Source organism: Grammomys surdaster, unplaced genomic scaffold (genome assembly GCF_004785775.1).
Source record: "Grammomys surdaster isolate TR1022 unplaced genomic scaffold, NIH_TR_1.0 65, whole genome shotgun sequence".
NCBI classification, from domain to species: Eukaryota; Metazoa; Chordata; class Mammalia; order Rodentia; family Muridae; genus Grammomys; species Grammomys surdaster.
Window position 1 is genome coordinate 21,118,147 of NW_021604567.1, and position 24,775 is coordinate 21,142,921.

At 34.4% G+C, this 24,775-nt stretch overlaps 1 protein-coding gene across 3 annotated transcripts in view; it reads right to left on the reverse strand.

Moving 5' to 3' along the window:
* Positions 1–24,775, reverse strand: part of Fgf14 (fibroblast growth factor 14) — a 582,093-nt gene that overhangs the window by 125,718 nt on the left and 431,600 nt on the right. For 2 of the 3 annotated variants that reach the window (XM_028771695.1, XM_028771704.1), the window contains exons 2-3: positions 15,514–15,624; positions 11,852–11,955 (exon numbers count right to left, since the gene is read on the reverse strand). In XM_028771695.1, the coding sequence (XP_028627528.1) occupies positions 11,852–11,955; positions 15,514–15,624 (215 nt within the window). The remainder of the gene's footprint in view (positions 1–11,851; positions 11,956–15,513; positions 15,625–24,775) is intronic. The other variant, XM_028771713.1, reaches the window with a different exon arrangement.

Sequence of the window (24,775 nt, forward strand, 5' to 3'; positions counted from 1 at the left end):
TAGATAGATAGATAGATAGATAGATAGATAGATAGATAGATAGATAGATAACATTCTGGCTAGAATGAACTGGTATCTTATAGTTTTAGTTTGCATTACCTTGATAATTTTTGCTGATAATACTTCATGTGCCTATTGGGCATTATCATCTCTTATGAAAAATGTAGATTGCTCATTTTTATTTCATTAATTTACTTTTAATATTGTAGTGTGTGTGTGTGTGTGTGTGTGTGTGTGTGTGTGTGTGTGTGTGTGTTGAGGGAAGAGAAAAACTTGGTGTAGTCTATCTTCCCTTTTGTGCCTCTTTCAGAGGATCAAACTCAGGTCACCATGTTTGCAATGCAGGTTTGTTTGCCTGCTAAGCCCTGTTCCTTATATTTAAATAGTTGTTTAGGCTACTACTATTGAATTTCTTGATTGCTTTATGTACTCTAGATATTAACCCCTTTGTTGATGATTATTTTCTATATTTTTCTAGTTGTCACTTTTCTGTGTTGATAGCTTTGCTGTGCAGCTTTTTAAAATCACAGAATCTCATTTCCCTATTTTTCCTGATACTGTGCTTTGAAGATACTATTATAAATAGCCTTGTCCATTCCATCCAATGCTTTTAGCAAGATAAGTAAAAACATTTTGGATAGCTTCAAAATCATTTTGTGTAACTTGAAATCATGTAATGCTTACAAGATAGGAATCAGCCATAAGACAGCTCCTGAGCCAAGCCTAAGGTAGATTTTGATGTGCTTAGTGAACCAACTACAATGTGGCATTGATATGTTGGTGAACCAGTCCTAAACTGTGAACCCTGATAGCACTAAATTAATGTGTACTGGACAATTTAAAATACTGGAAATTGGGAGGTGACCCTAAAACACAACATCTCAAGTCTGTGCTGGACCCCACTGGTAAGGTGACTTGGAAACTGGCCTCTGTGTGGCTCTGGTTTTAAAGATCAGTATTTGAATCTTTGTTGAGTTCACATATGCCCTGTTGGGATTGGTGAGTTGATGGGGAGTATCATAATTCTTAGCTGCAAGAGAAACAGCCTCTGTAGGATTGTACTCCAACAGCTTCCTAGGAGCGCTTTATATTGTTACACAAAAGGCAACTTTAGCAAGACAATTTCTCCATACCAAAACTTATCTCTGGCCCAAAGGCTATCTTGAAACACCCATCATCTAAGCAATTTTCAGCAATCTGTGTACCAAACCTATTTCTGGACCAAGATACAAAGGTTCTAAGAAACCTTCAAAGGAATAACCCCATAAAATCTCAGGTAACAATCACTGTTAAAGGGCTACTTCAATGTATAGGTGCTATCATTCCTGATTCCTGCCAGATACAACACCTTTGCTAAAATTCTGTAATAGTGCCTACCAGTCAACACTAGCTAACTTTGACAGATATTCTCATGGAACTTCTGGAACTTCCAGAATGAGAGTACCACACTCTCAGCCTGCCACAGCTGAAGGACCTAACATCAGACATGGATAGCATAGCGGATAGAGCTTACTCTCAAAGTGTTCTCACCAGAGTGGATTCCCCAAGGGAAACCTGAAGCATTTTTGCCTGGTGGAACATTCCTGCTAAATGAAATGTTCATTTATATGATATTACCATAATCTTTATTAATAGCTTGGTCCTGTAAGGAATGTTTGTGTGAATGAACCAAGAATATTTGAAAGACAAATGTTTATATTCTAAGTCCAGAGTACCTCACAGCTCCTCAGTCATGTCCTCTGCAAATGTCTTAAACTTTCTTCACCATATTTTTTTTCTTGTTGTTTCATAGCTTCAGGTTTTACATTTGAGCCTTTAATACATTTTGAGTAGACTTTTGTAACTGGTGAGAAACAAGTCTATCTCCTTCTGTATCTGAATATCCCTTCCATAACACCTTTACTGGAGGGAATTTGGCAGTAGATGTGTGGGGTTACTTTGGGGATCTCTATAATGTTCCTTCAGTCTCCATGTCTATTTTTATGTCAGTTTATGCTGTTTGCATGGTTACAACTTTGTAGTATGTGTGTTGAAATTAAGTAGTATAATGCCTCCTGCTCTGTTCCCCTCCTCTAAGATTGCTTTGGCTAGTAAAGATTTTCTGATTCTATATACATGTTAAGATTTTGTTTTACACTAAGATTATATACATATATACTGTGATACACTAAACCAGTATGTAGATCACTTTAGGCAGGAGAGATACTTTAACAATATCAAGTTTTATAATCCATGAGCATAAGATGTCTTTCTGTTTGGGGGTCTTCAATTCCTTCTATCAATATTTTATAGTTTTCTGTGGAGAAATCTTTTGCCTCTTTAGTTAAATTTATTCCGAGCCATCTTATTTTTTTCTGTAGTCAATGTCAGGGTAATTATTTTCTTGGTATCTGATTCTTATAATTTATTATAGACATACAGTAATTCTGATTTTAGCATGTTGATGCTCTGAAACTTTGTTAGGTTCCTTTATTAATTCTTATTCAGTTTTGGAAGAATTTGGTGGCTTTACCATTTGATTGTCTATTTAGTTATTTGTTTAGTTATTTTGAGACAGAGTCTTATATTTTCCAGACTGGACTGCAACTTGCTATGTGACCAAGAATGGCATTGACTTTTTGCTATTTCTGTCTTTATCTCTCAAGTTAAGGATCTGCAGGTGAGCAGTCACACCAGGTTTTATGTGATGCTAGAGAACAAACTCAGAGCCTCACATGACTCTTGAATAGTCATTCTACCAACAATCTATGTTCTCTCTTTGGGAAAACTTCAGACATTATGTAAAGTAAAGTGATGGATGTGGGCATCCTTGCCATTTTATTTACTTATATTTTTATTTATTTATTTATTTATTTATTTATTTATTTATTTGACTTGTGAGCAAACTTTGAGCTTTTCCTCTGTTGTATAATGTCAATTGTTAGATTATTGTATGTGGTTTTTATTATGGTTGACAGCCATCCCTTCCACATTTAATTTGTGTTGCATTTTTATCACAAAATGTGTTGAGTTCTTCCAAATATCTCTGCAGCTATTACAATGATCTTAGGTATTTGTTCTTCATCATGCTCATACAACATCATACCTATTAATCAGTCATCTAAACTGAGCCTTCTGTCTATTATGCTTCTCCCTCTACCATTACACAAGTCAACAGTCCAGAAAATTAATTCTGCATCTTTTGCCTTTGAGGAACTACAAATGGCATGCATGACCTGTGATGTACAGATATTACTCAATATTGCTGAAAATGGATTTTATTTTCATAACCCTTCATATATGAGAGAAAGAAAAATACTTACACGTATGTGTGAGAAATTAATGCTTAGTGTGTTATTTTCATTCTGAAGAAAAGATGTGTCTTACTACCTTGTGATTATAAGATTTCTACAGACAAACACACACATTATATGTCAAAAATGATTATGTATTTTTCTCTTTAAGTTATGGAATTATGGTTAACAAGCTTACTTGGGAAAATAATTAACAAGTATAATCCAATAATACATTAAAAACAACTTGGAGGCCTTAGATCTATGCACCTGTCAAATTCAGGCATAGTTTATTCACATTTTTGTAGCTATTCTTACCATCACTTCCTCAAATATAAAACCACTGAAAGTGGTCAATATCAGTTGATCACTTTTAACAAATTCATAGCTTATTTTAAAGCACCAGATGTTTACGTGAAGTGTGACACCAATAGAAAATGTGAAATAATAGCCAACATGTGCTTATCATAACAATGACTATGGAATCTAGATACCCAGCATTTCAATAATCCCATAGGCAAGTAAAGGAAATGACTGGAATATCTGACCAATAAAATTAAGTGTGATATGTATTTTTGCTAACCACTATTAGGAACAGACTGTCAAATGAAATTATTATTCCTAAAAACTTACAGGACTGCATTTTGTGGTACAGAAAACCAAAGTGTGTTGGTACATACTGTGCACTCACAACTGTTACGCATTAGTACCTTTTTCTTTTCTAATTTTTTCTGATTGATATTTTTGATAAATTATGCATAAATTAATATGAATTTATCTTCATCCAAAATACTACATGATATTTGAGTATTTGATGTAAGTACACAAGAGCTATTATTTAATGAAATTCTTCTGTCTGTCCATTTCAATGTTCAAACCTTTATTTTATACTGCAATTTTAAATTAAATAAAGGGTTTACTGTTATTTCTCCTAAGCAGGCATTTGGTTCTGTTAACTCTATAAAACTATCTTTCAAATGGCTCAAATTGCATTAGGAAAATAGTTAAATAATTTATGGCACCTTGAAATGTTTTCTTAACAATTTCCTTATTACATCAACATGTATATCTCTATGGATATTTATAAAAACACCTTTTTCTTATTCGCCAGCTATACTTAAGACATTTAAGCAATTTAAAAGTCACTTGTTCTACTATTCTTGTTGTGAAAAATACAAATATTTAATTGGAACTGAAAGAAAAAAACATACAAAGATAGCTATTCATGACAATAGTCTTATTTAATTTGTGTTATATTTATTTGTTACCATACACTGAAACAATCCTTTTCTAGTAATCACAGGTGATAATTCTAAATCTAAAATTTTCTAGCCAAGCATCTGGCACACATTTATAACCCCAGCATGTAGGATGTGAAAACAAGAATAATAGGAGTGCAATCCAATCTTGCCACACAGTAAATTCTCTACTATCCTGGGATATATGAGGCTCCATTTTCCAAAATATTAAAACGAAAATAATTTTTATTTTTATACTTTCAACATATGGTCTTGAAATAGGAGATATTAAATATTGATATTTAAATAACAATAATAATGTCATAGTAAGTGTGGATAACCTATAGAGCTACATATTTCAGCCATCATTTTTAATTTATCATGACAGTAAAGTTAATATAAATCAATATTCATTAATATTAATATTAAAGTTAATGTAAATCTTAATTACATAGAAGTGTTTGCAAAGGAATGTTAGCATTTGTAATGTGAGCAAGCTATGAAATTTCTAATAATAAAATATAGTGTTTTTCAGGACATAATAATAAGCAATTCTCAAGAGACATATCAACAGATGTCTAATTTATTCTTCATTATCTCTTAGCAAAGAAAATATTGGTTTTCTCAGATATGCTAAGTAACTTACAGCCCAGGAGGCCAATACCCTTCTCAACAGCTATGGATGCATATACAAGACCTACACAAGATCAGTCTGGTTTTACATTCAAGCAAAGGCCTCACTCTTAGTTGAGAAGCCATGGGTAGTCAATGGTTGCAGTGGAAAAGAAAGTCTGCTTTCCTTAGGGGCAGGTCCCTTGTCAGATTGTTCACTGTATAGTAGAGACACCAGCATTAACATGCATGTGAACAAATGATTTAGTCCCAGTACGTCTGTGAGTATGTGCATGCATATTTATATATGCACATGCATGCATGTGCACATGCATTAACATAGCACATGTGGACACATATATGAGGTGGAGTTGGGAGGAGGATGTGCGGGAGGGTCTTAGGAAGATTAGAGTTAGGAGTTAGAGTGAATTTGATAAAAAATGAAATGTATTCATGTATGATGGAATGAAGTAAAATTAAAATTTAAAAATAAAGAGTAAAGTAAGCAAGCATCCAAAAAAATAAGAAAACAGAAACTCTTACCAGAAAGAACTTGGTGTGACAGGGACTGAGATTAAGGTAGAAAAAGTTCTAACAATATTATAATGGTCCACAACTGAAAGGTGAGTTAATTGTAGAAGTTTATATTAATGGAAGAGCTATCAGTTTTCAAATGTGTGCTCTTATAGCTTCATTGAGGGGATGTGCAGTTAATTTATTATGCAATGTCAGTAAATGTTTCTCTCAGTATGTAAACCAAAACCTATTCTTAGGTTCGTACCATTAGATGTACCAACTTAAAAGTAAAGTTAAATATTTTTCCTGTTTTCCCACAAGGCAATTTCTGCTAAATAATGGCTAGGAGCCAAGATAAATGACCAAATAAAATACTTACATCTTGTCAGAAGACAAAACCACAGTGATTCCAAAGCTATAAGACAATATTTATTCTCATCTGGTCTGTACTGTTATTGAAACACCAATAGCCACCGACTATGAGGTCTTCACATTGATTGAGGAATGTCTAATAACTGACTCATCTCTCGTTGTATAATACAATGATTGGGCCTTAAAGCCAATATCTAACCTCAGATAATACTCTAATAGGCTCTAATATGGCCTTCTCAGAAGCACATTGCGTACCATCCATGAAATTGCATTTCTTATTGAGTGAATTATTTCAGGACCAACAATCACTATTTAGTGAAACTCTAAACAGCTCAGAGTACTGCACACACTTCGGCAATCTAGGTAAATAATTCTGTTAAATCATACTATTCCTGGGGTTTTATCTAGAGAAACTTTAAGTTCCATGGGGCCACATTTTTTTAATCATTTCTTCTTGTCCACCTGTGTGCTGGCTCCATGCTAGTTAACAGGCAATATTCTACTAAAATAAATGGTCACTCTTTTAAGAGAACTATAGTTTAAAAATCAGTGTAAAGAGATAGAAAAACACACAGAAGATGAATCACTTTAAATAGTTTTGTATGTATTTATGTTTAATTTTTTTGTTGTAGTAAAATAACATGAAAAATGCAACTTATAGAAGAAAGAGTTAATTTGGACTTATAGTTCCAGAGAGATGAGTCTATCAGGGCAGGGAAGCATGGAATGCAATAGCAGGTATGGCAGTTGGAGCAGGATGCTGACAGTATATCCTTAACTAAAGCAGGAAACAGAGACCAAGAGAACTGGAAGAAAAGGAAGGCTATAAGCTGCTAAAACATACCTCAGTAATAAACTTTACTTTTTCCAGAAACAATACACCACCCATCACCTCCCCAAACATTGCCACCAAATGAAGACTACATGTTCAAGTACCCGACTACGTTAAAAATGTATTTCTCACTCAAGCCACCACAGATGGGCCCACATGGAAAGAAAACATGTGGATACAGTACATGGGATGTACTTTAGGGTACAGTTCTCACACACCAGAAACATGGTGATTACATAGGGAAGGAGAAAGTCTGTCCTCTGATCCCAGGAAAGAGATTTAGGTGAAGCTGCCAGGCTTAGCTATAAATAAAATTCAACCTCAAAGAAAATAAAGGGCCATAGAATTAATTTATAAAATATAGTTATATAGTTTTATTTTCATCTGCATAAATCTGAAAGGCGTTAACTTCAAAAGCAACTCAGGTTTATTGATACTGACAACATTCTGCCAAGTTACACCAGAGATACCAGGAAGCTGAAATGTACTCTTGGTTTCTTAGATTGAGTTTCTTCTTAGGCTTTGCATGTTGTAGACTTCACACAGTATTTGTAGAATTACAAACCAGCTATTAGTGGTTTGAATTCTCCACCTCATTTTATTTTCTCCGGTGGCCATTTATTTTCTCTAAATGGTCAACTCAATCTGGCTAAAGAGAAAGTTGAACACTTTCTATGGACACTCTGTCTTCATCACTGCACTGCATATTAGACCAAGGCATAAATCTACAGTCTATAGTCATTCATCCATTTTCATCACCATCAATACCAAATAACAAAATATGAAATATTAGAGTCATAGTAGGTTAGATGTGATGAGCACTTGTGCTTTTCAAACAGTTATTCAGGCACTAGCTCTAGAAAGGCTCATGATATACAGCCAGATTTGTGATTCTTAAAATGTGAACTTACTGAACTGGAGTCTAGGAATTTTTTGGGTCAATATTCTGAGGTCTGAATATATATAAAACATTCTACACAAGTCTTGAAGTTCTGTGTGAATACCTGAGATTTTCCTTCTTGTACATTAGAATTATTTTTATGAAAGCTCAGGTTATGAATGTAAATCAGCGAGCTCTTTGCTCTATTATCTGTAATGGATTTTGTGAATTAAGTAAAATATGTTGGGAAGACTTTTTATTAAGATGATTTACTAAGTTTCTTTCTACTTTCTTACTTTACCATTTTAAAGTTATTGATTTCATTTTTAAATCTTTGCCACACGAGCATGAATAAAAGGAAAAAGCAACATCTTTCATCTTAGAACAGTTATATATTTACATGCTTCTCTTTTGAAATTTGTTCTTTAACAATCTCATAAATGACATAATGAATGATGATTATATTCACCCCACATTGCCATCTTTTACATCTCAGCCCCCAACTCTGGATGACCCACTTTTCCCCAAGAGTTCTTCCTAGTACTTTCATATATTTTGTGTAAAAACCCACTGATTTTCATTAGGGTTGAGCCTGTATGAGCCTGTATGTTACCAGAGGATATGCTACCAAATCCTCCAACAACCACTAACCACCAAAAGCTCCCAGTTAGGGACAGGGCCCCATGAGCCTCTGCACCATCCATAACAGAATGTTGATGGACTCTTGATCTATTAGTCTTCTGCAGGTAAGCACAACTTCTATGTGTTTGTGACTGTAATGACCAAGATGTATCTGATGTTTCACAGCACTGCTCCCCATTCTTTTTACTCCTACAATATTCCCTGAGCCTTGGATAGAGTGCTTGGTTAGGATAATACAGATGTCCCATTTAAGAACATGCATACAATGCCCATAGAGTCTAGAAAAGGGAAGCCTGGAACTGGAGTTACAGATACTTGTGAGACTCCATGTGGGTCATGCAAACAAAATGAAGATCCTCTTCAAAACTAGTAAGTCATTTCTAACTGCTGAGACATCTTTCCAACCACACAGGGGATTTTTTAGTCATCAAAAGTGGGTTGTTTGGTTAAAAAAAATAAAAAGATACATCTGACTGTTTCTTTTGGCACAATAGGTAGTTCTAGCTAGCTTAAACATGATATCTTTCTTAAGCAGTATTTTAATGCATTTAATTCTTAAAATATTTGCCAATTTTTGTTCTCTGATTTGAGAGGTAGTATTATACCTTCAAGCAAAACATTCATTCATATGACATTAAATCTCTTCAGACACACATCAAATGACATACTATAATCATTAGTACTACAAAAATAGCTTTTGTCATATGAAAGAAAAATGTCCACAGGCAATAACTACTTCCAACCCTTAAAATGTGGTTATTGACTGGGATCAGTCAAGACAACACTTTTTGTTCACACAAGGTAGACTGTTGTTATTGGACACATTAAATATCTTTAACTAGATAGGGAAGGATTTCAAGAATTTCTCTGAAATAGAGAAATAGGTGCCTGGAGTCCAATGTTGTTATGAGGTCATGGAACAGAAATCATTTGGAACAGCCTACTTTATTATCTACTTTCCCCCAGAACATATTCTTCATAAAATACATATACTGAAAAAGGCACTGAGTTAAATTTCTTTTTAAAAATATTTGTGTGTGTGTGTGTGTGTGTCTGTGTGTGTGTGTATGAATGTGTGTGTCATCATATGTATATGGTACTCTCAGAGGACAGAAAAGGAAGTCAGAGCTCCTGGAGCTGGAGGTATAAGTGGTCTTCTGTATGAACAGTCAGTACTCTTAATCCCTGAGTAAACTTGTAGGCCTATCAAATTTTAATTTTCTACTGACTGTCTTGAAATGAATTTATTCCCACAAAGATTTTAGTTACAGAATTATGCATATTTAAATAACACAGTCTGGTTCATAGTACCAAAAGATGGAAAGAAACAAAACCAAAATCTGTAAGTGAGAGACTCAAGCCGTCAAAGGAGATGCTCAGAAGCCATCCATCCAAAAAACCAGTAGAAGGCAATGAATCAAGATATTCAATACTTACAGGTACAAACACTGTTTCCCACAGCAACTTCATGAGTTCTGAATCTTGAACAAGGAAGCCATGTTTAAGGTGCTTGAAGTTGCACTGGGGGTAGCTGCCTTGTTTCCATTGTTACTGTACTGGTAGATTGCTCTAAATGTACTAGAATTTGGTCTAGGCCAAGACATATACAAAAGTACATAATCTGGCTCAAAATAAACAATAATTGAAAGTGTCTCCAATAGTAGAAAACAGATAAAAGCAAACAGAACTGCTCTAATAACAGTACATGTACCAGAAAACAACCAAGTGGAAAAATTATTACTCAGTGAAATATAGATTATTCAAACATGTTACTTCAGGGAAAGATAAACAAAAAATAACAAAACAAATGTCAAATCAATAAAAATCGAGTTGTATTTGAAATGAGTCATCTCTAGAAATGAATTTTTGTATATGTTTTCCTAGACAAGCTGTAAGAAATTCTATCTTGATCTTGCTCACAGCATGCTGCATATTCATCTCCTGCAGCAGCATACAATTTGCATAATATAAGACCGCGTTCTGTGCTTTGGAATACCCTTGGGTGAGCTTAGATAAGAAGGATTCTGATGTTACTTTGCAGTTCCCTTTATATGGAGTTTCCAGATTTGCTGGAAAAATAAATTGTCTGTTGTAGAAGGATGAAAAAAATTTTTATAATATATGATATATATATATATATAAAGTCATATGCTATTGATAGATAAATATATGATGATATTATAACTGAATATTATAATTGTTTGCTGGTAATATTGAATAACAACAAACATTGCAAGAATATATATGAAAATGAAAAGCAAACAAAGAAAAAAATGTATTTTAATACATTTACATTTTAATCTGTTGATTTATGCTCAAGGAATAGTGGAAAGAAGCATTTCTGACCAAATCTTTATTTTTAATTTTTTATCTTGCAATGGAATGAGATCTAACTATATTATAGTGCATGATCATAGCATGCCTGATGAAAAATAGTTTAAAGAAGAAATCATCCAGTGGAGGCTATGTAGCAGAAAAACTGGTTAGTTTCTAATAAATATCAGGAAAAAAAAGTAAACTTGTGCTTAGATTTGTATGAGATATATACTTAATTATTGGAAATATTTTCATCAAAATCTATTCATTGTAGTAATTCTCATTAAAACAAATGTAGTTGTTTGTCCTTCTATATTCTCTCATTCAGTATCCATTCTTTCAAACTAGCCACTCAAAAGCATTACAAAAACTTGTGCCTGCACTGAACATATATAGAGACCTTCTTGATGTAATTATTCCATAAGCAATACATAAAACAACTGTCTCCTTATTATTCAAATAATAAAGAATCATCAATAAAACAGATATGGTATACGTGAGGAAATGTAGTCATTACACAAATATTGTACCATTCCATAAAGATGACTTTAACATCCTCAATTTGTAGTATTCACAGCTGGGAAGCCCTGCCTATAGAGACTGAGGGATGACTGTGTCCCTTTCTGTCCCAAAAACTCATATTGTATCCTTTTAAGAAATGCAAGCTTTTGGATTTGAACTGTAAGTGAGATCATATACTGTATTTTAAAATGAAAAAGAATGTCATGGAATAACAGATTATGCCACTGTTTTCTTGTGTATATGTACACATACCATAAAAATATTCAGTTATTAAACTAAGTAAAAATGAATTACTAAAAGAAAATGTGTACAAATCATACTTCTTTTGAAAGTTTCCAAAGCAAGTGCATCTATAAAGAGTAATAGAATGTCATAATATCACTATATTTTTCAATTCTTTTTATAAACTAGGTTGTATTTCAAAATGTGGAAAACACATTTCCAGATGAAAGATTACTATTTTTCCAGATGTGCCCATCACCAAACACTGATGAATAATTAATAAACAGCTTCTACAGTAGCACAATAAGAACCAAATCTCAAAGTCAAAGTGTCAGAATCCATGCATACACATCATTACCTCTTGATACTGCTCTTGCTATTTTACCAATACTGCACTGAGGGCCAATGTCATTAGTGTGTCACTTACTGATGGGTAGAGGTAACCTTCTCCATTCATCGCTATGTACAACCCTGTCTTCACTCCCTGGATAGCAACAACGCGCAGTCCCACTGGGATGAGGTTGAACAGTGCTGTTGAAATAAAGGTGATCAGTCAATGGAGTAAATGGAGAAAAGCATTTCAATAATACTTCCCCTTCTTTTCTTTTATTTAAGAAACATCATAATATTTGTATTTTACAAGGTCAACTAAAGAATTTTATGATGAAAAAGCTTCTGCTATATAGAAAAAAATGAGCATCTCAGATTCAGCTTCCCCATAGAAGGCTTGCTCACAACATTTTGAAGGGTTTGAGGGACAGAACAGAATCAAGCCCGGAATCATGTTTCTATTATCAAAGTCTCTGACGCTACTAGATTCCAGGGGGAAAAGTCATCTATGAATATTCTCAAGGTGCAGAATTTTAAAAGTCCAACTTGAAAGTTGACCATCATTTTCTATACAATGTGACTGGGTATTGTAGTGCAGCATAGGCCAGAAGTTCAGAAGTAATTCCTAAACTAAATTACTTTGGCAGAAGCAAATGAGACGCTAGATAATCCAAAAAAAAAAAAAAAAAAGATGTATACCTGCCCATGGGATAAACTTAAAAGGTGTCAATAAAATTGAATAGCATGTAAATTTTCAAGAAAGACTTTCATTTATTGGCATTGTATAAAACTATAAATAAAAGTGAAATATTCTCAGTTTTATATTTCTGATAAGTTAAAACCCAATTATATTTTTACATTTTCTTCCCTTCTAATAAGGGAATTTAATGTATTTTTTATGAAATGTATACAACAACATCATCTTGGATATTGTTAACCATAATATCTCTGGTACACAAATAATATTTAATGAGGCTTCCATTAATATCCTTAGCGCAAGTGTTATTGACAAGAAAGATATTAATTAATTAACTGCTCTCATTCAACTCATTAACTTGAATTTACTTCTGAGCAACAGGAATAGGCATGGGAAATACTTAGCTCTTAACATAAATGTCTAAGTAAATTGCTTTATCTTTAGGTCTTCAACTCTTTTTAGAAGACATATCAGTTGAAATTGATGGGCAATTTGATTTCATTCTAAGGCTACTCCGTACATAATTAAAAAGTAATCCTGAACTTTTGTTTTGTTTTTCTTCTTCAGGGTCATACTATATATGGTGGAGAAACCTACATTCTTTTTTGCAATAATTACATATTTCTATTCTCCATACCATACCATATCTGCACCTCAAAGAAAAACAGCAGGACCTGGTCTTGATAAATACCCAGAGATTAATTTAGGAGCCTATATGTGGATAGTTGAGTATTATTTTCGCTATGCAAAGTAACACTGAACTGTCTTCCACAGGATTCTAGAAGACATATAGAAAAAAATTTTTAGTCCTTTTAATTTCTGTTATTTAGTATTGAATATGGTATGGGGTCATTGGGACCTAGGCTTTGTTCTGGAAATTCTCTGTTTCTTCTTTGCATATGAAGCTTATGTTTATGTTTATTTTTTATTACTTCCCTAAAATTTGAAAGGATAGACACTGTAGGATAATTCCTAACTTCCATCCAGAATTTTAAGAGAAAATATAATCTTGTGTATGTCTACCTAACCTGACAATATCAAACCTATTTACTTTAATTTGTAAATAAATTACAGATATATCCTGTATATCTGCTTTAAAAAAAAAGTGTTTTAGCTTCTGAATATATCATGTCAACTATATGGTATAATTCCTCAAGGCAAGGGTAATATGAATACACTAAAATAATACATTGTAAGAAGTAGAAAAATTCTAAAATGTAGCCTAAAATAACCATAATAAAAATTAAAATGTCTTTCTTTTCTTGGAATTCTGGCAGGGAAAATGCAAGCAATTGTTTACTAATTAACAATGTAGAGCTGACCATGGAAGAAGAGTAGTCCTAGTTAAGCACACAAATAAATCATTTTTCACTCTCCTCAAATTTTATATAATTACAAAGCAATGAGGCAAAACCTGATGGAATAAAAATTAAAATGTCCCTATGACTGTTTTTCTGTTGTAGAAATCTCTTGTCTACAAATGATATCAACCCTAGCTGTACATGAAACTGGCTGTGTTTATGAAATAAAATTACCATACCCAGCCCTGAGCCAAACAAGTCAGAATCTCTAGGGCTGGGTTAAGAACACAAGAAAAGTTTCTGAAGAGCTCCTCAGATGAGCCTATACTGCAGTTCATGTGAGATCACATTCTAAACCATGGGGGGGAGTTATGTGACAATTTTTGTATATTTCAGACAATCAGATCTAACTATGCATGTGAACTATATATACTTCACACCCTCACACCATGCCAGAAAAAGAAGAAAGCAAAGAAGAAGCTCTTTCCTTCAGGTGTAGCTTCTCTGTTTTTTTTTTCTCTTTGAAAACTTTTGTTATAATTTGTGCAGAGAATAGCACTAAATCTCTAATCTTATGAACGAGGAATTTTATTTATAAGACCGCTAACAACAGTTATTTCCTTTCTTCCCTGTACCTGAATTATTTTTCCTTCTATTTTCCCAATAAAGAGGAATAAATAAATAAATAAATAAATAAAAATAATCTAAGGGTCATTTTAAGCCAAAAATGCAGGACACAATAGAGAGTAAGATTTATTATTTACAAAAAAGAAAATGAAGATTAATAAGAAAATGTATATATAATATTATTTGAAGAGAGTAAAGCAAGTCTTACAAATTACCAATGAAACACACTATTCATAAATATCAGCTCACTTCATAAAGACACTGAAAAATACTAATATTTCACATAAAAGCATCATGTGTAAAACAACTTATTTCATGTCATTAATTGTTCTCAGAATCTGTGCCTGAGAACTTGATGACTGGAACTTAAAAAACAGGAAGGGCTGCTGTTTCCATTAAATGAATCAGGTCTTCCTTTCTATTCATGGAGTATAATCTATTGTAAAGAGAATGATAGCTAGACAGTCATCATTGCTCATGACCTAAGGGTTGTACGTCCTGGAGCTAAATCTATCAAAACCCATTTTGACATTTTTCTGAACTCAGAAAACACAGTAAAAGGTGTGTGTGTGTGTGTGTGTGCATTTATTTGTGTGTTTGTGTTAAAACTAATGTGAAATTAGAGGAAATTAGAGACCAGTATAAGAGAAAACATTTAAATAAGGAGGGTCTCAGATAAATCCTGTGAAAAATGTAACACGTGTAATATAAAAACATAGCAAATAGAAGAGAGATATCAATACTGCAAATGATACATAGATTTTTTTAATGAGCACAGATCCTATTGTATAAGATAATCAAATGTTTTATACAACATGTTTATATATACAGAATCTAGAGATTTCCCTCTATGCAAAAGACATTAACTTTTATGTTAATGCATTAGTGTACTTAACTGTTATAGTCAGGAGATGAACAATGATGTTCTGGACATAACCAGTGTGTGATTAAAAAAAACAAAAACTCAGTTTAACACCACAAGTGCCTCCTTCTATATTAGTACCTTCGTGCATGTGATCTCAATAAAATGATACATACATTCTAGTGGTCAACTAGAACAAAGTCAACAGAACCAAGCATGTAAAAAAGCATCTCACAAAGCTATTTGAGTATCAGACCCGGTTTGTCACTTACTGGAATTGGTGCTGTCATCCTTAGTTCCATCGAGAGCTCCATCGGGGTGCATCTGCAAGTAGTAGCCTTGCCTGCAATATAACCTGGTCACTATGCCCTTGAGCTGGGGATCTGAAAGGCAAACACAGAGGTAATCAGCTTCATAAGGCTGCAAGGAAGAGTTGGGTTATTGCTTTTCTTTTAAAATCTTTTATGTTTCTTTTTCAGAAGAAGACATTTTGTAGAGAGTACACATTTCTATCTCCCAGACTTGTCTGGGTCATGATATCTAGACTACACAAACCACCACAATTAAATCAGGCATAATAATAAGCTTCAGAAAATAGGGCATTTCAGGAAACTAGCATGTGTGTTTACATTGTTCAGTAGACTGTTAAACTAATTAAATCACTAGTTTAATTATGACTTTAACCTCTAATTATTATAAACCAATTCTTTCATTCAGGGTGGCAATTCAAGAGTTTTGCAAAGGAGTGACTCAGAAACTTCATTAAAGGAGTGACTCAGAAACTTCATTAAAGGAGTTTAAGTGGAGTTTTCATTTTATTTAAATTGACAACCTTTAAGTATGAGAAAACTGTACTTTAAAACAATATGTTAAAATGTGATGTACATCTTTACAAAAATTCCCAGTTTAGACAACTCCCTCCCTACCACCTTTCATGGATGGATTTGTGATGTTTATTAGTGACACACACAAGAATCAGACATTCCACTTCTGAACTCAAAGTGAGGCCTAGGATAAAAGGACACAGAAGATTGGGCTTGGCTCAGTGCGGTAATGGGTACCTTGCATGTGCAGCACCTAGTACTGCTGAAACAAAAGAAAATAAAACAAAACAGCAAAACATAACAATACATTAATCTACATAGGAGTCAGCTCTAAGACAATGTCCTAGTTAAGTTGTAAATGAAACAAGCAAGCTCTTCATTTATATAACTGGAAAGGATAGCCAAGTTACATACATGATATACACATGTATAAATGAATGTATGTGATATATATGATGTACATGTATATATATGTGTGTGTGTGCATGTGTGTATGTGTGTATATGTGTGTGTGTGTGTATCTATGTATGTATCATTTGATTTTTAACATCAGGCATGGAAGTAAAGGGAGATAGGCATTTATTATAGCAGAAGGAGAAGTTATGTATTGTGGTCTTCTCACTTAATGACTTGGAGAAAATGTAGCTACCTAGTAATTCAGTGTTTCCTTTGAAGCTAACTGTATTTAAGAAAATAAATATTTCCATGTAGCCTTGCAAAGGTCATCCTCATTTGGGGAGCATATCTAATATGAGGCATCATAACTCTTACCATGGTAACAGGCTTCTCTCCACAGCAGCTAAATGGAACATGAAAATTTGTTTGTGCTGTCCAAATTATAGGATGCAATGAACAATCCAGCACATAGTCTTTAATAACTACAGACTAGCCAACAGGCAAACAGAAACAGCAAACATGACAAACAGGCAGATTTGCCCCCAACAGAACAGCTCTAGGATTTTGATTAGCTTTTAAGAAATGAAAAAAAAATCAATCCCAGTCATTGTTTTTACACATACAGCTGCACTGAGCACATTTACTGCATAGATGGGATGATGAACTGGACACAAATAACATTCTGGAAAGCGAGCTAACAGTGAGGTATTATAACATCATTGTAACAAGCATGTCAGAAGACAGGTGTGTTTAAAATGCTGATTGTAAAAAAGAGATATCTAAGTGATAATTGAAGCTGTATTTTATATGTACCTGTTTGGTTTTGGACCCTGGGAGAAGGGACTAAGGTGTATGTTTTACATATCAAAGCAGACTTGGCCTCCAGGTTCTCCCAGCTTCTCTCAGTTCCTACCTGGCCCCTACCCTGAACTTCCTAGTCCAGGGACTGGGCTGCCATTCCCTCAGAGGCTCTTCCCTGTATAATCTAGACAGTTTTATTACCCCCTTCTCTCTTTCTCTCTTCTCCTTCTCTGCACATGCTCATTCTCTTTTTCTCTTTCCCCTCCCATTTCTCTCCCTTCTCATGACAACTCCCCTGGCCTAAATCCTTGGGGGCAGTGAACTTACCCAAGAGCAGTTCCCAATCAACCTGCGTTTCATGTAATCTAATCTGGCTTGAATTGGTTTTTATCACCGGCCAAGAAATAACTTATCAATATCGTCTTTTATAACAAATAATTTTGAAATCTCGTAATCCCATAATTAATTAATGAATTAATTCCATAATTCTGTTTTGTCTTTTTTATTCTTTTGTTCTGTCAAAGCACCCAGCCCATGGGATGATATGGCTTACATTCAAAGTACATGTTCCCTTGCAGTTATTTTCTGAAAATTCCCACACAGATATAACTAGAAACAGGACCCACCAGTTTCCTAGATAAGTCAGTCCAGCCAGGTTGAAAATTAAGATTAACTGTTGCTTGAGTATCAATTGCCATGTTGTTACTGTTGTTTGATTTATTAGGCTTTTTTTGATTATGGAAAATAGTTGTTTTTTCCATACAATATATTCTGATCATGTTTTCACTTTCCCAACTCCTTCCAAAATTCCATACTTCTGAGATGAACATTTCTTTTTTTAAAAAAAAAATATATCCTCACATTCATCTGTTCAACATGCCCTGTACACTGCAGTCCTGTACCTGGTATTGGCTACATTTTTTATGCTCTTCTCTGTACATTGGTAGCAAGAAAAATAATGTAAGTAAACCAGGTATGATGATGCCACATGCCTTTAATCCCAGCACTCAGGAGGCAGAAGCAGGTAGTTCTCCATGAGTTCAAGTTCAGCCTGGTCTACATAGTGAGTTCCAGGATAACCATAGCTACATAGTGAGATCTTGTCTCAGAAACAAACAGACATACAGCTAAAAGGATAGAAGAATTTATTAGTGCCTGTGAACATATACGGAGCATTTTACAGTTTAGCAACTGTTCTGTAAAACCCTGTGTGTTCTGTTGTGCTTATTTTAAAATAGCCCCACATTCTAGCCACTAATTCTTCCAGAGTTTATTTTACTAGATCAGCCAGGGCAAGAGGATCCTGTAGCCTAGCACACAGTTTCTCTTATACTCACACGTAAGTATTCAACATTGAGCCCTTATGAACCCCATATTTCATCCCTATTGTGGGAATAACAATAAAACAAAAAATTATATTTTCTAGTGTCCATCTAGTAATAAAAAGCAATCTAATTTGAATGTACTTGTTTACACAGAACTTGATATTTTTATTTTTATAAAACTGATAACTACGTATGTCTTTGGATATCAGACATTGTTCTAAAAAAACCTTGATTTATTCATTAAATCTTCACTATGAGCCTACTTCAGAGGAACCCAAATCAAAGATGATGGAATTGAGAAAGAGAACAATAAAATAATTTTACAAAGGGCACAGAATTTACAAGACTGGAGATTGAGTATGAACTCTCAGCCTCCCCTCTTAACCGCCAGGCCATGTGGCCTCTACAAATGAAACAATTAAACTAAATTGCCTGATAGACCTAAAATAAAATGCAAATAGAACTGTTTAATAAAAAAGGAAGCAAACAGAAGCGCTATCATTTCTATGATCACACCTAGCTGTGTCTCAACCAGCACACTCACAAGCAAACGAGAAAGGCAAAACCAGGATGGAATCGTGGGATTATCAAAGTGATTTAAAGTTTCCATACCACTCTGTAGCTAGACAAGTTTTTAAGTTTCTAGTTTCTGTCTCACCCTCTGCCCCCATGAACCCCTCACCAGTTTTGTAAAGGCAGCACCACACTTCTAAAGCTCCACCCATACCATTTTCCCTGTAATTTGCCCATCTTCAACTTCAGCCAAATGGAATTTCTACTCATGACTTGACTGTCATGTGACCAGCATCCACCTCCACACCATCAAGTTGTTTTCATAGTCCACATATTGAGCTGTCTGCCTTCAAAGAAAGCTTCTTCACTGCCTAATGCTCTTCTCCTATCAACTCATCAGTGTGGGGTTTCTCATGTGTTCTCAGTAAATACAGTGTCAACTAAACCATCTCTTGAGTATTTCATCATTATTTTTTAAACATAGAAAATACTCACTTTTGAGCTTTAAAATCCATTAAAATATACAGAAACAATTCAAGCCACATCTATGTACCCAACAGTACCTAAAACAGATGCTAATAATTTGTCTTATAATTTATGACTATAAATACATATTTATTGGTAAAAGTGTACAATAATATTTACCTCACAAAGTTCACATAAAGTGACATAAAGTTGAAGTATGTGACATTGTTCATGATCTTTGCAGTTACTGTTGATTAGATACAGACAAGGGGCTAGTGAAGCATACAGCAATTTTATATATAGCTGACAGGAGTGAAACTTGAACAGTGTGAAAATCCACAGTGACAATGGCTAGCAAATCTTTACATGGTACTTCACAGATCACTCATGTAGTTATGCTTTCCAGACCTCTAACTTTAAGATAAAATCTGGTACAGATTTTTGTACAAAGCATATATTCTTAAAAAGGAATGTGGCAAAATACAACTTACCATCTATTAGGAAAAAATTATAGAAAAGAAAATACACCAAAATAATTAATATATTGAATTTTGAAAGTATTTATCAACATTTTTATTTTTTTGCTAAATTTTGTAGAATGTAGGTATGCCAATTTTATAATGGACATCTAGAGATTGTGATAAAATTTATTAATGGCTGATGAATAATGAGTAAGAATAATGTCATACACAGTCACAATTAAAATTATAATCATATATACCAAAAACATAAGTACTATTTCTGTGTGCTAACTGGTCCAAGTCTTTAAAGGAAGCATTTGTCACTTGATTTTCTGAAGATCCTGATGCAGAGAATGTTCCTTATGACACTTTGTTCTTTTTATTACATGTAAAATCATCTATTGTTGATATGGCCACTTAAAGTTTAATATCCATCTTCGAAAACAATCATAAAAAGAAAAAATGTAACTTTTCCTCTAAGACCAAAATATACCTGGATGATCATAGGAAGACAAAAAGAGATGAAGAGAAGAGCCTTGTCAGTCACATGCTGTGAAATAAAGAGAACTGAGCTCCTAGACTGACTAGGAGAATGAACACACGGGCAATCACAGTAACTCTGCAACAAATCATAGTCTAATATCTGCTACACCACTCACCTACATGAATCTTCATGTCAGAATGAGAGGAGTGATTATCAATGATAGCCCAAGAAAACCTTACAGTCTCCAGTAGTATAGGACCCATTAAGTAGCCACAATAAAAGTACAACTCTATAAAATAATGGTGTTCAAAGCAGGCTGCCTATAGGTATACAAAGGCACAATGTCCATCCATTGCATTTTATTATTTTCAAAAATGGGAATTAAATTTATACTTATTTATCATTCAATATACAAATGTGATATTGGTATCCTCATGCAGCTAAATGTTACATCAGATCCTTAAGAAGCCTGAGACAGGTGGACAACATATCATGTGATTCTGATGGGCTGTTCCAGGGACACTGGCTCTGAATTGATTGTTCTCAGTGAATATTTCATTATGTTTTGAAATTTATGTGTCACAAGTAAAGCAGATTTATATATTATAGCATGCACTTTAACTAATATTAGGATAACTTAAAGGGAAAATTCACTGATACAATGTGGATTGAAAATAAAACATAAAATTAGCATTATCAAATGCCCAACACTTAGCTAAGATGAAATCTCTTATATAGAGATTACTTGTTCAAAATAGACACATAAAAACTAAGCAGTCTACTCAAATCTAGCATACACTTAGCCAAAGTTTCAAAAATGTTAAGACATTTGACATATATTATGATAAAAAAATGCTTACCCTAAATAATATTGTATCCTGACATACAAAGTAATGAAAATATCACTAATGTGAATCAAACAGGTTTGTTTTGTGAATAGGTGCTCACTTTTTTATTAAATTGATTAAGTAAGAAGTTCTATGCTATTTCTCTAGTATTTTAAGTAAAATCTCTGTAAGAACAAAGACTTGTTTTGTATGTCCATGTACCCCAAACTCTTACAATTCAGAACCTCAATTAATAACTAAGTACAAGTAAGTTTTGAGGTCTACCACTTACATATTTTAGCTATTGATCTAAAAAAAATTCTATTCAAAGATTCGTTGAGTTCTTTGTCCTCTAAAAAACACTACATCCTCAGAATATCTAGCCTATTTAAGAAAATATAAATAATTTATTTTCTTCTTTTTTGTCTCAATGTTTTCTTCTTTTTTCATTAATTTTCTATCTACTCTGCCAGGTCAGTTACCTAAAACTGTTTCGGAAGATACACTTTGCCAAAATTAGGAACATTAATTAAAATAGACACAATGAAAACTAATGTCTCTACATTAGGAAAAAATGTTTTGTAATACATTTCCTCTCAACACTAAGAATTGAAAGACGTGCAAATGAGTCTAAATGCCTGAACAAAGAGGGCCAATGTCTTTTTTTTGGGGGGGATATTTTCTTTATCTACATTTCAAATCTTATCCCCTTTCCCAGCTACCCCATCCCCCAGAAACTTTCATCCCATCCTCCCTGCACATGCTTCTATGAGGGTGTTCCCCAACTCACCCACCCTTTCCTACCTCCCTGCCCTCAAATTCCCCTACTTTAGGGCATCAAGCCTTCACAGGACCAAGGGCCTCTCCTCCCATTGATGCCCAATAAGGCCATCCTCTGCTACATATGCAGCTGGAGTTATGAGTCCCTCCATGTATAAGTCCCTCCTTGGTTAGTAGTTTAGTCCCTGGGAGCTCTGGGGAGGGGGGTCTGGTTGGTTGATATTATTGTTATTCCTGTGGGGTTGCAAACACCTTCAGCTCCTTCAGTCCTTTCTCTAACTCTTCTATTGGGGACCCTTGCTCAGTCCAGTGGCTGGTTACGAGCATCCCCCTCTGCATTTGTCAGGTTCTGGCAAGGCCTCTCAGGAGATAGCTACATCAGGCTCTAGTCAGCATACACTTCTTGACATCCACAATAGTGTCTGGGTTTGTTGACTGTATATGGGATGGATTCCCAGGTGGACCAGTCTTTGGATGACCTTTTCCTCAGTCTCTCCTCCACACTTTGTCTCTCTATCTGCTCCTGTGAATATTTTGTTCCCCTTTCTAAGAAGGACTGGAATACCCAAGATGCCCAATGTTTTTAATTAGAACAATTACCCTCTCAGAAGTGGCTTCATTTAAATAATCACTATCATAAGCTGTTTTCTTACAATATGTGTATTGACAAAAGAGTAGCCATTTGATGATATGCATGCTTTTAATTACTATTCATAGTGAAAAATGTTCATTACATTGTAGATTTTTTACAGTAAATACACTGATGTGTCACTTCACATGTCCTGTGCTGATATGTGATACATCTGGTTCTAATTTAATGCCTGTGGAAGTTCTTAAACATGACTCTTCCTTTAGCTATAAAAACATAAACACATTTTTCCCCAGGATAAAAACAGTTTCTAGACTATGTATAGGGGGGAAATGTGGCAGATCTAACTAGATTTTGTTACTCTTAGTAGCAGCATAAAGTATTGTGAGTTTCTTCCCAAAAGATATAAATTATCAGATACTATGTCCTGAATACTTCTAGAAGGCTGATGAGAAGGATATGGTTAAAGGCAATAAGGACAATGATAACTACCAATAAGCCACACAAAATTTCATATATTCTTCCACTTATCTCTTGGGATGATATTATTTTTCTTCCACTTATAGACACAATGCTGCTGAGAGATACCATTCCTTCTTCCAGCCATTCTAGAATGATGATGTTTGCCTGGAAAATGTTCTCATAGGCTCATGTGCCTGAACACTGACTCCCTACCTGGTAGTGCTGTTTGAGGTTATTGAACCTTTAGAAGATGGAGGTTTTATGCTGGAGGAAGTAAGTCATCGTGGGCAGGCTTTAAGATGTATAGACAATCCCACTTCCTGCTTAATCTCTACTTCCTGATTGTCAATGCAATGTGACAAGCTGGCCATCCTGCTCTTAATACCATGTCTTCCTCTTTGTGTTGGAATGTATCTCCTTAAAATACAAGATAGAATAAACCTCTTTTGTTAAATTTTTCCTCAAAAATGAAAATCAAATCCAAACAAAATAGTTTTATGTGGGAAGCTGAGAAAGTTCTGAGTGAATGTGTATTTCTGGCAAGGACCCTGATGCCTCAGACCCATGGAAATTGGCAAATTATTCCTCTGATCTGTTTGCAAGTGTGACACATATAGAAACGTTGACAACAGTTTCCTCCTTTTGGATGCATACCGTCATTGATTGTACTCTTAGAGAGACCTCCTACCTAATCTTGCTTCCAGTGCTACAGAACTGAGGTTCTGAATTCCACATCCCACTGGATCCCAGCTTTACTGTACATGTCTTTGTGTGTTTGTCCTCCCTTCCCCAGTCAGGTTTACAGAAACAACCTAGGCAGAGCATATTGGTTTTATTCTCAAAGAGCTTTCTTTCTCTGTGGGTCAGGCTTGAGGCAGAGGGAGCTCAGTGCTCAGATTGCAGTTTTCCGTACATGGTACTTTGACAGGGGGAGTTCTGTGAGCTCTTTAACCTTCTCTAAAACTTCTGTCTTTAGGATTATCCTTCCTAAAAGAGAATAATGTAAACCAGAATTTCCCTTTCCTAAACTCGGTGGCAGAATCCAGAACCCTTTTTCCTATAAAGCAATCAACAGAACTTCAGATGATTATGCTCCTGCTTTCTCCAAACCTATCATTTCAGAGGAGTTTTAGGTCACACACAGAAGGAATGAAAGCTCCACAGAGAGGCCAAGATGACAAATCTTCACTGAATACCTCAGTTTATTGTCAGAAGAGTGAACCTCTGTTCAGTCACATTCTTTTATCAATGTGGAAATAGGTTTCAGTAGCTTTTCAGGTCTTCACATCTGAAGATTCCATGTCATACAAGATTTTAATTAGAAGATTGTTTATGCTTTTCTCTTGTTAACCTGACTTGTGTGTGTAGAGATGTTGGCCTTGACCTTTAAGATGATTAAGAAAAGTTATTATTGCACTCCTTTATTTCTGTAATGCACTGAATGTAAAAGACTCACCAGTAAATAGCATTAAATTAATGTGTTCAATAAACACTATAAATCCTTTGATATCTTCATATTCCCTCATGACTAGCTATTAGTATGATTTTCACAGAATAGATATTCAGAGCATACTTACTGAATCAAATATGCTTTCTGTCCATTTTAA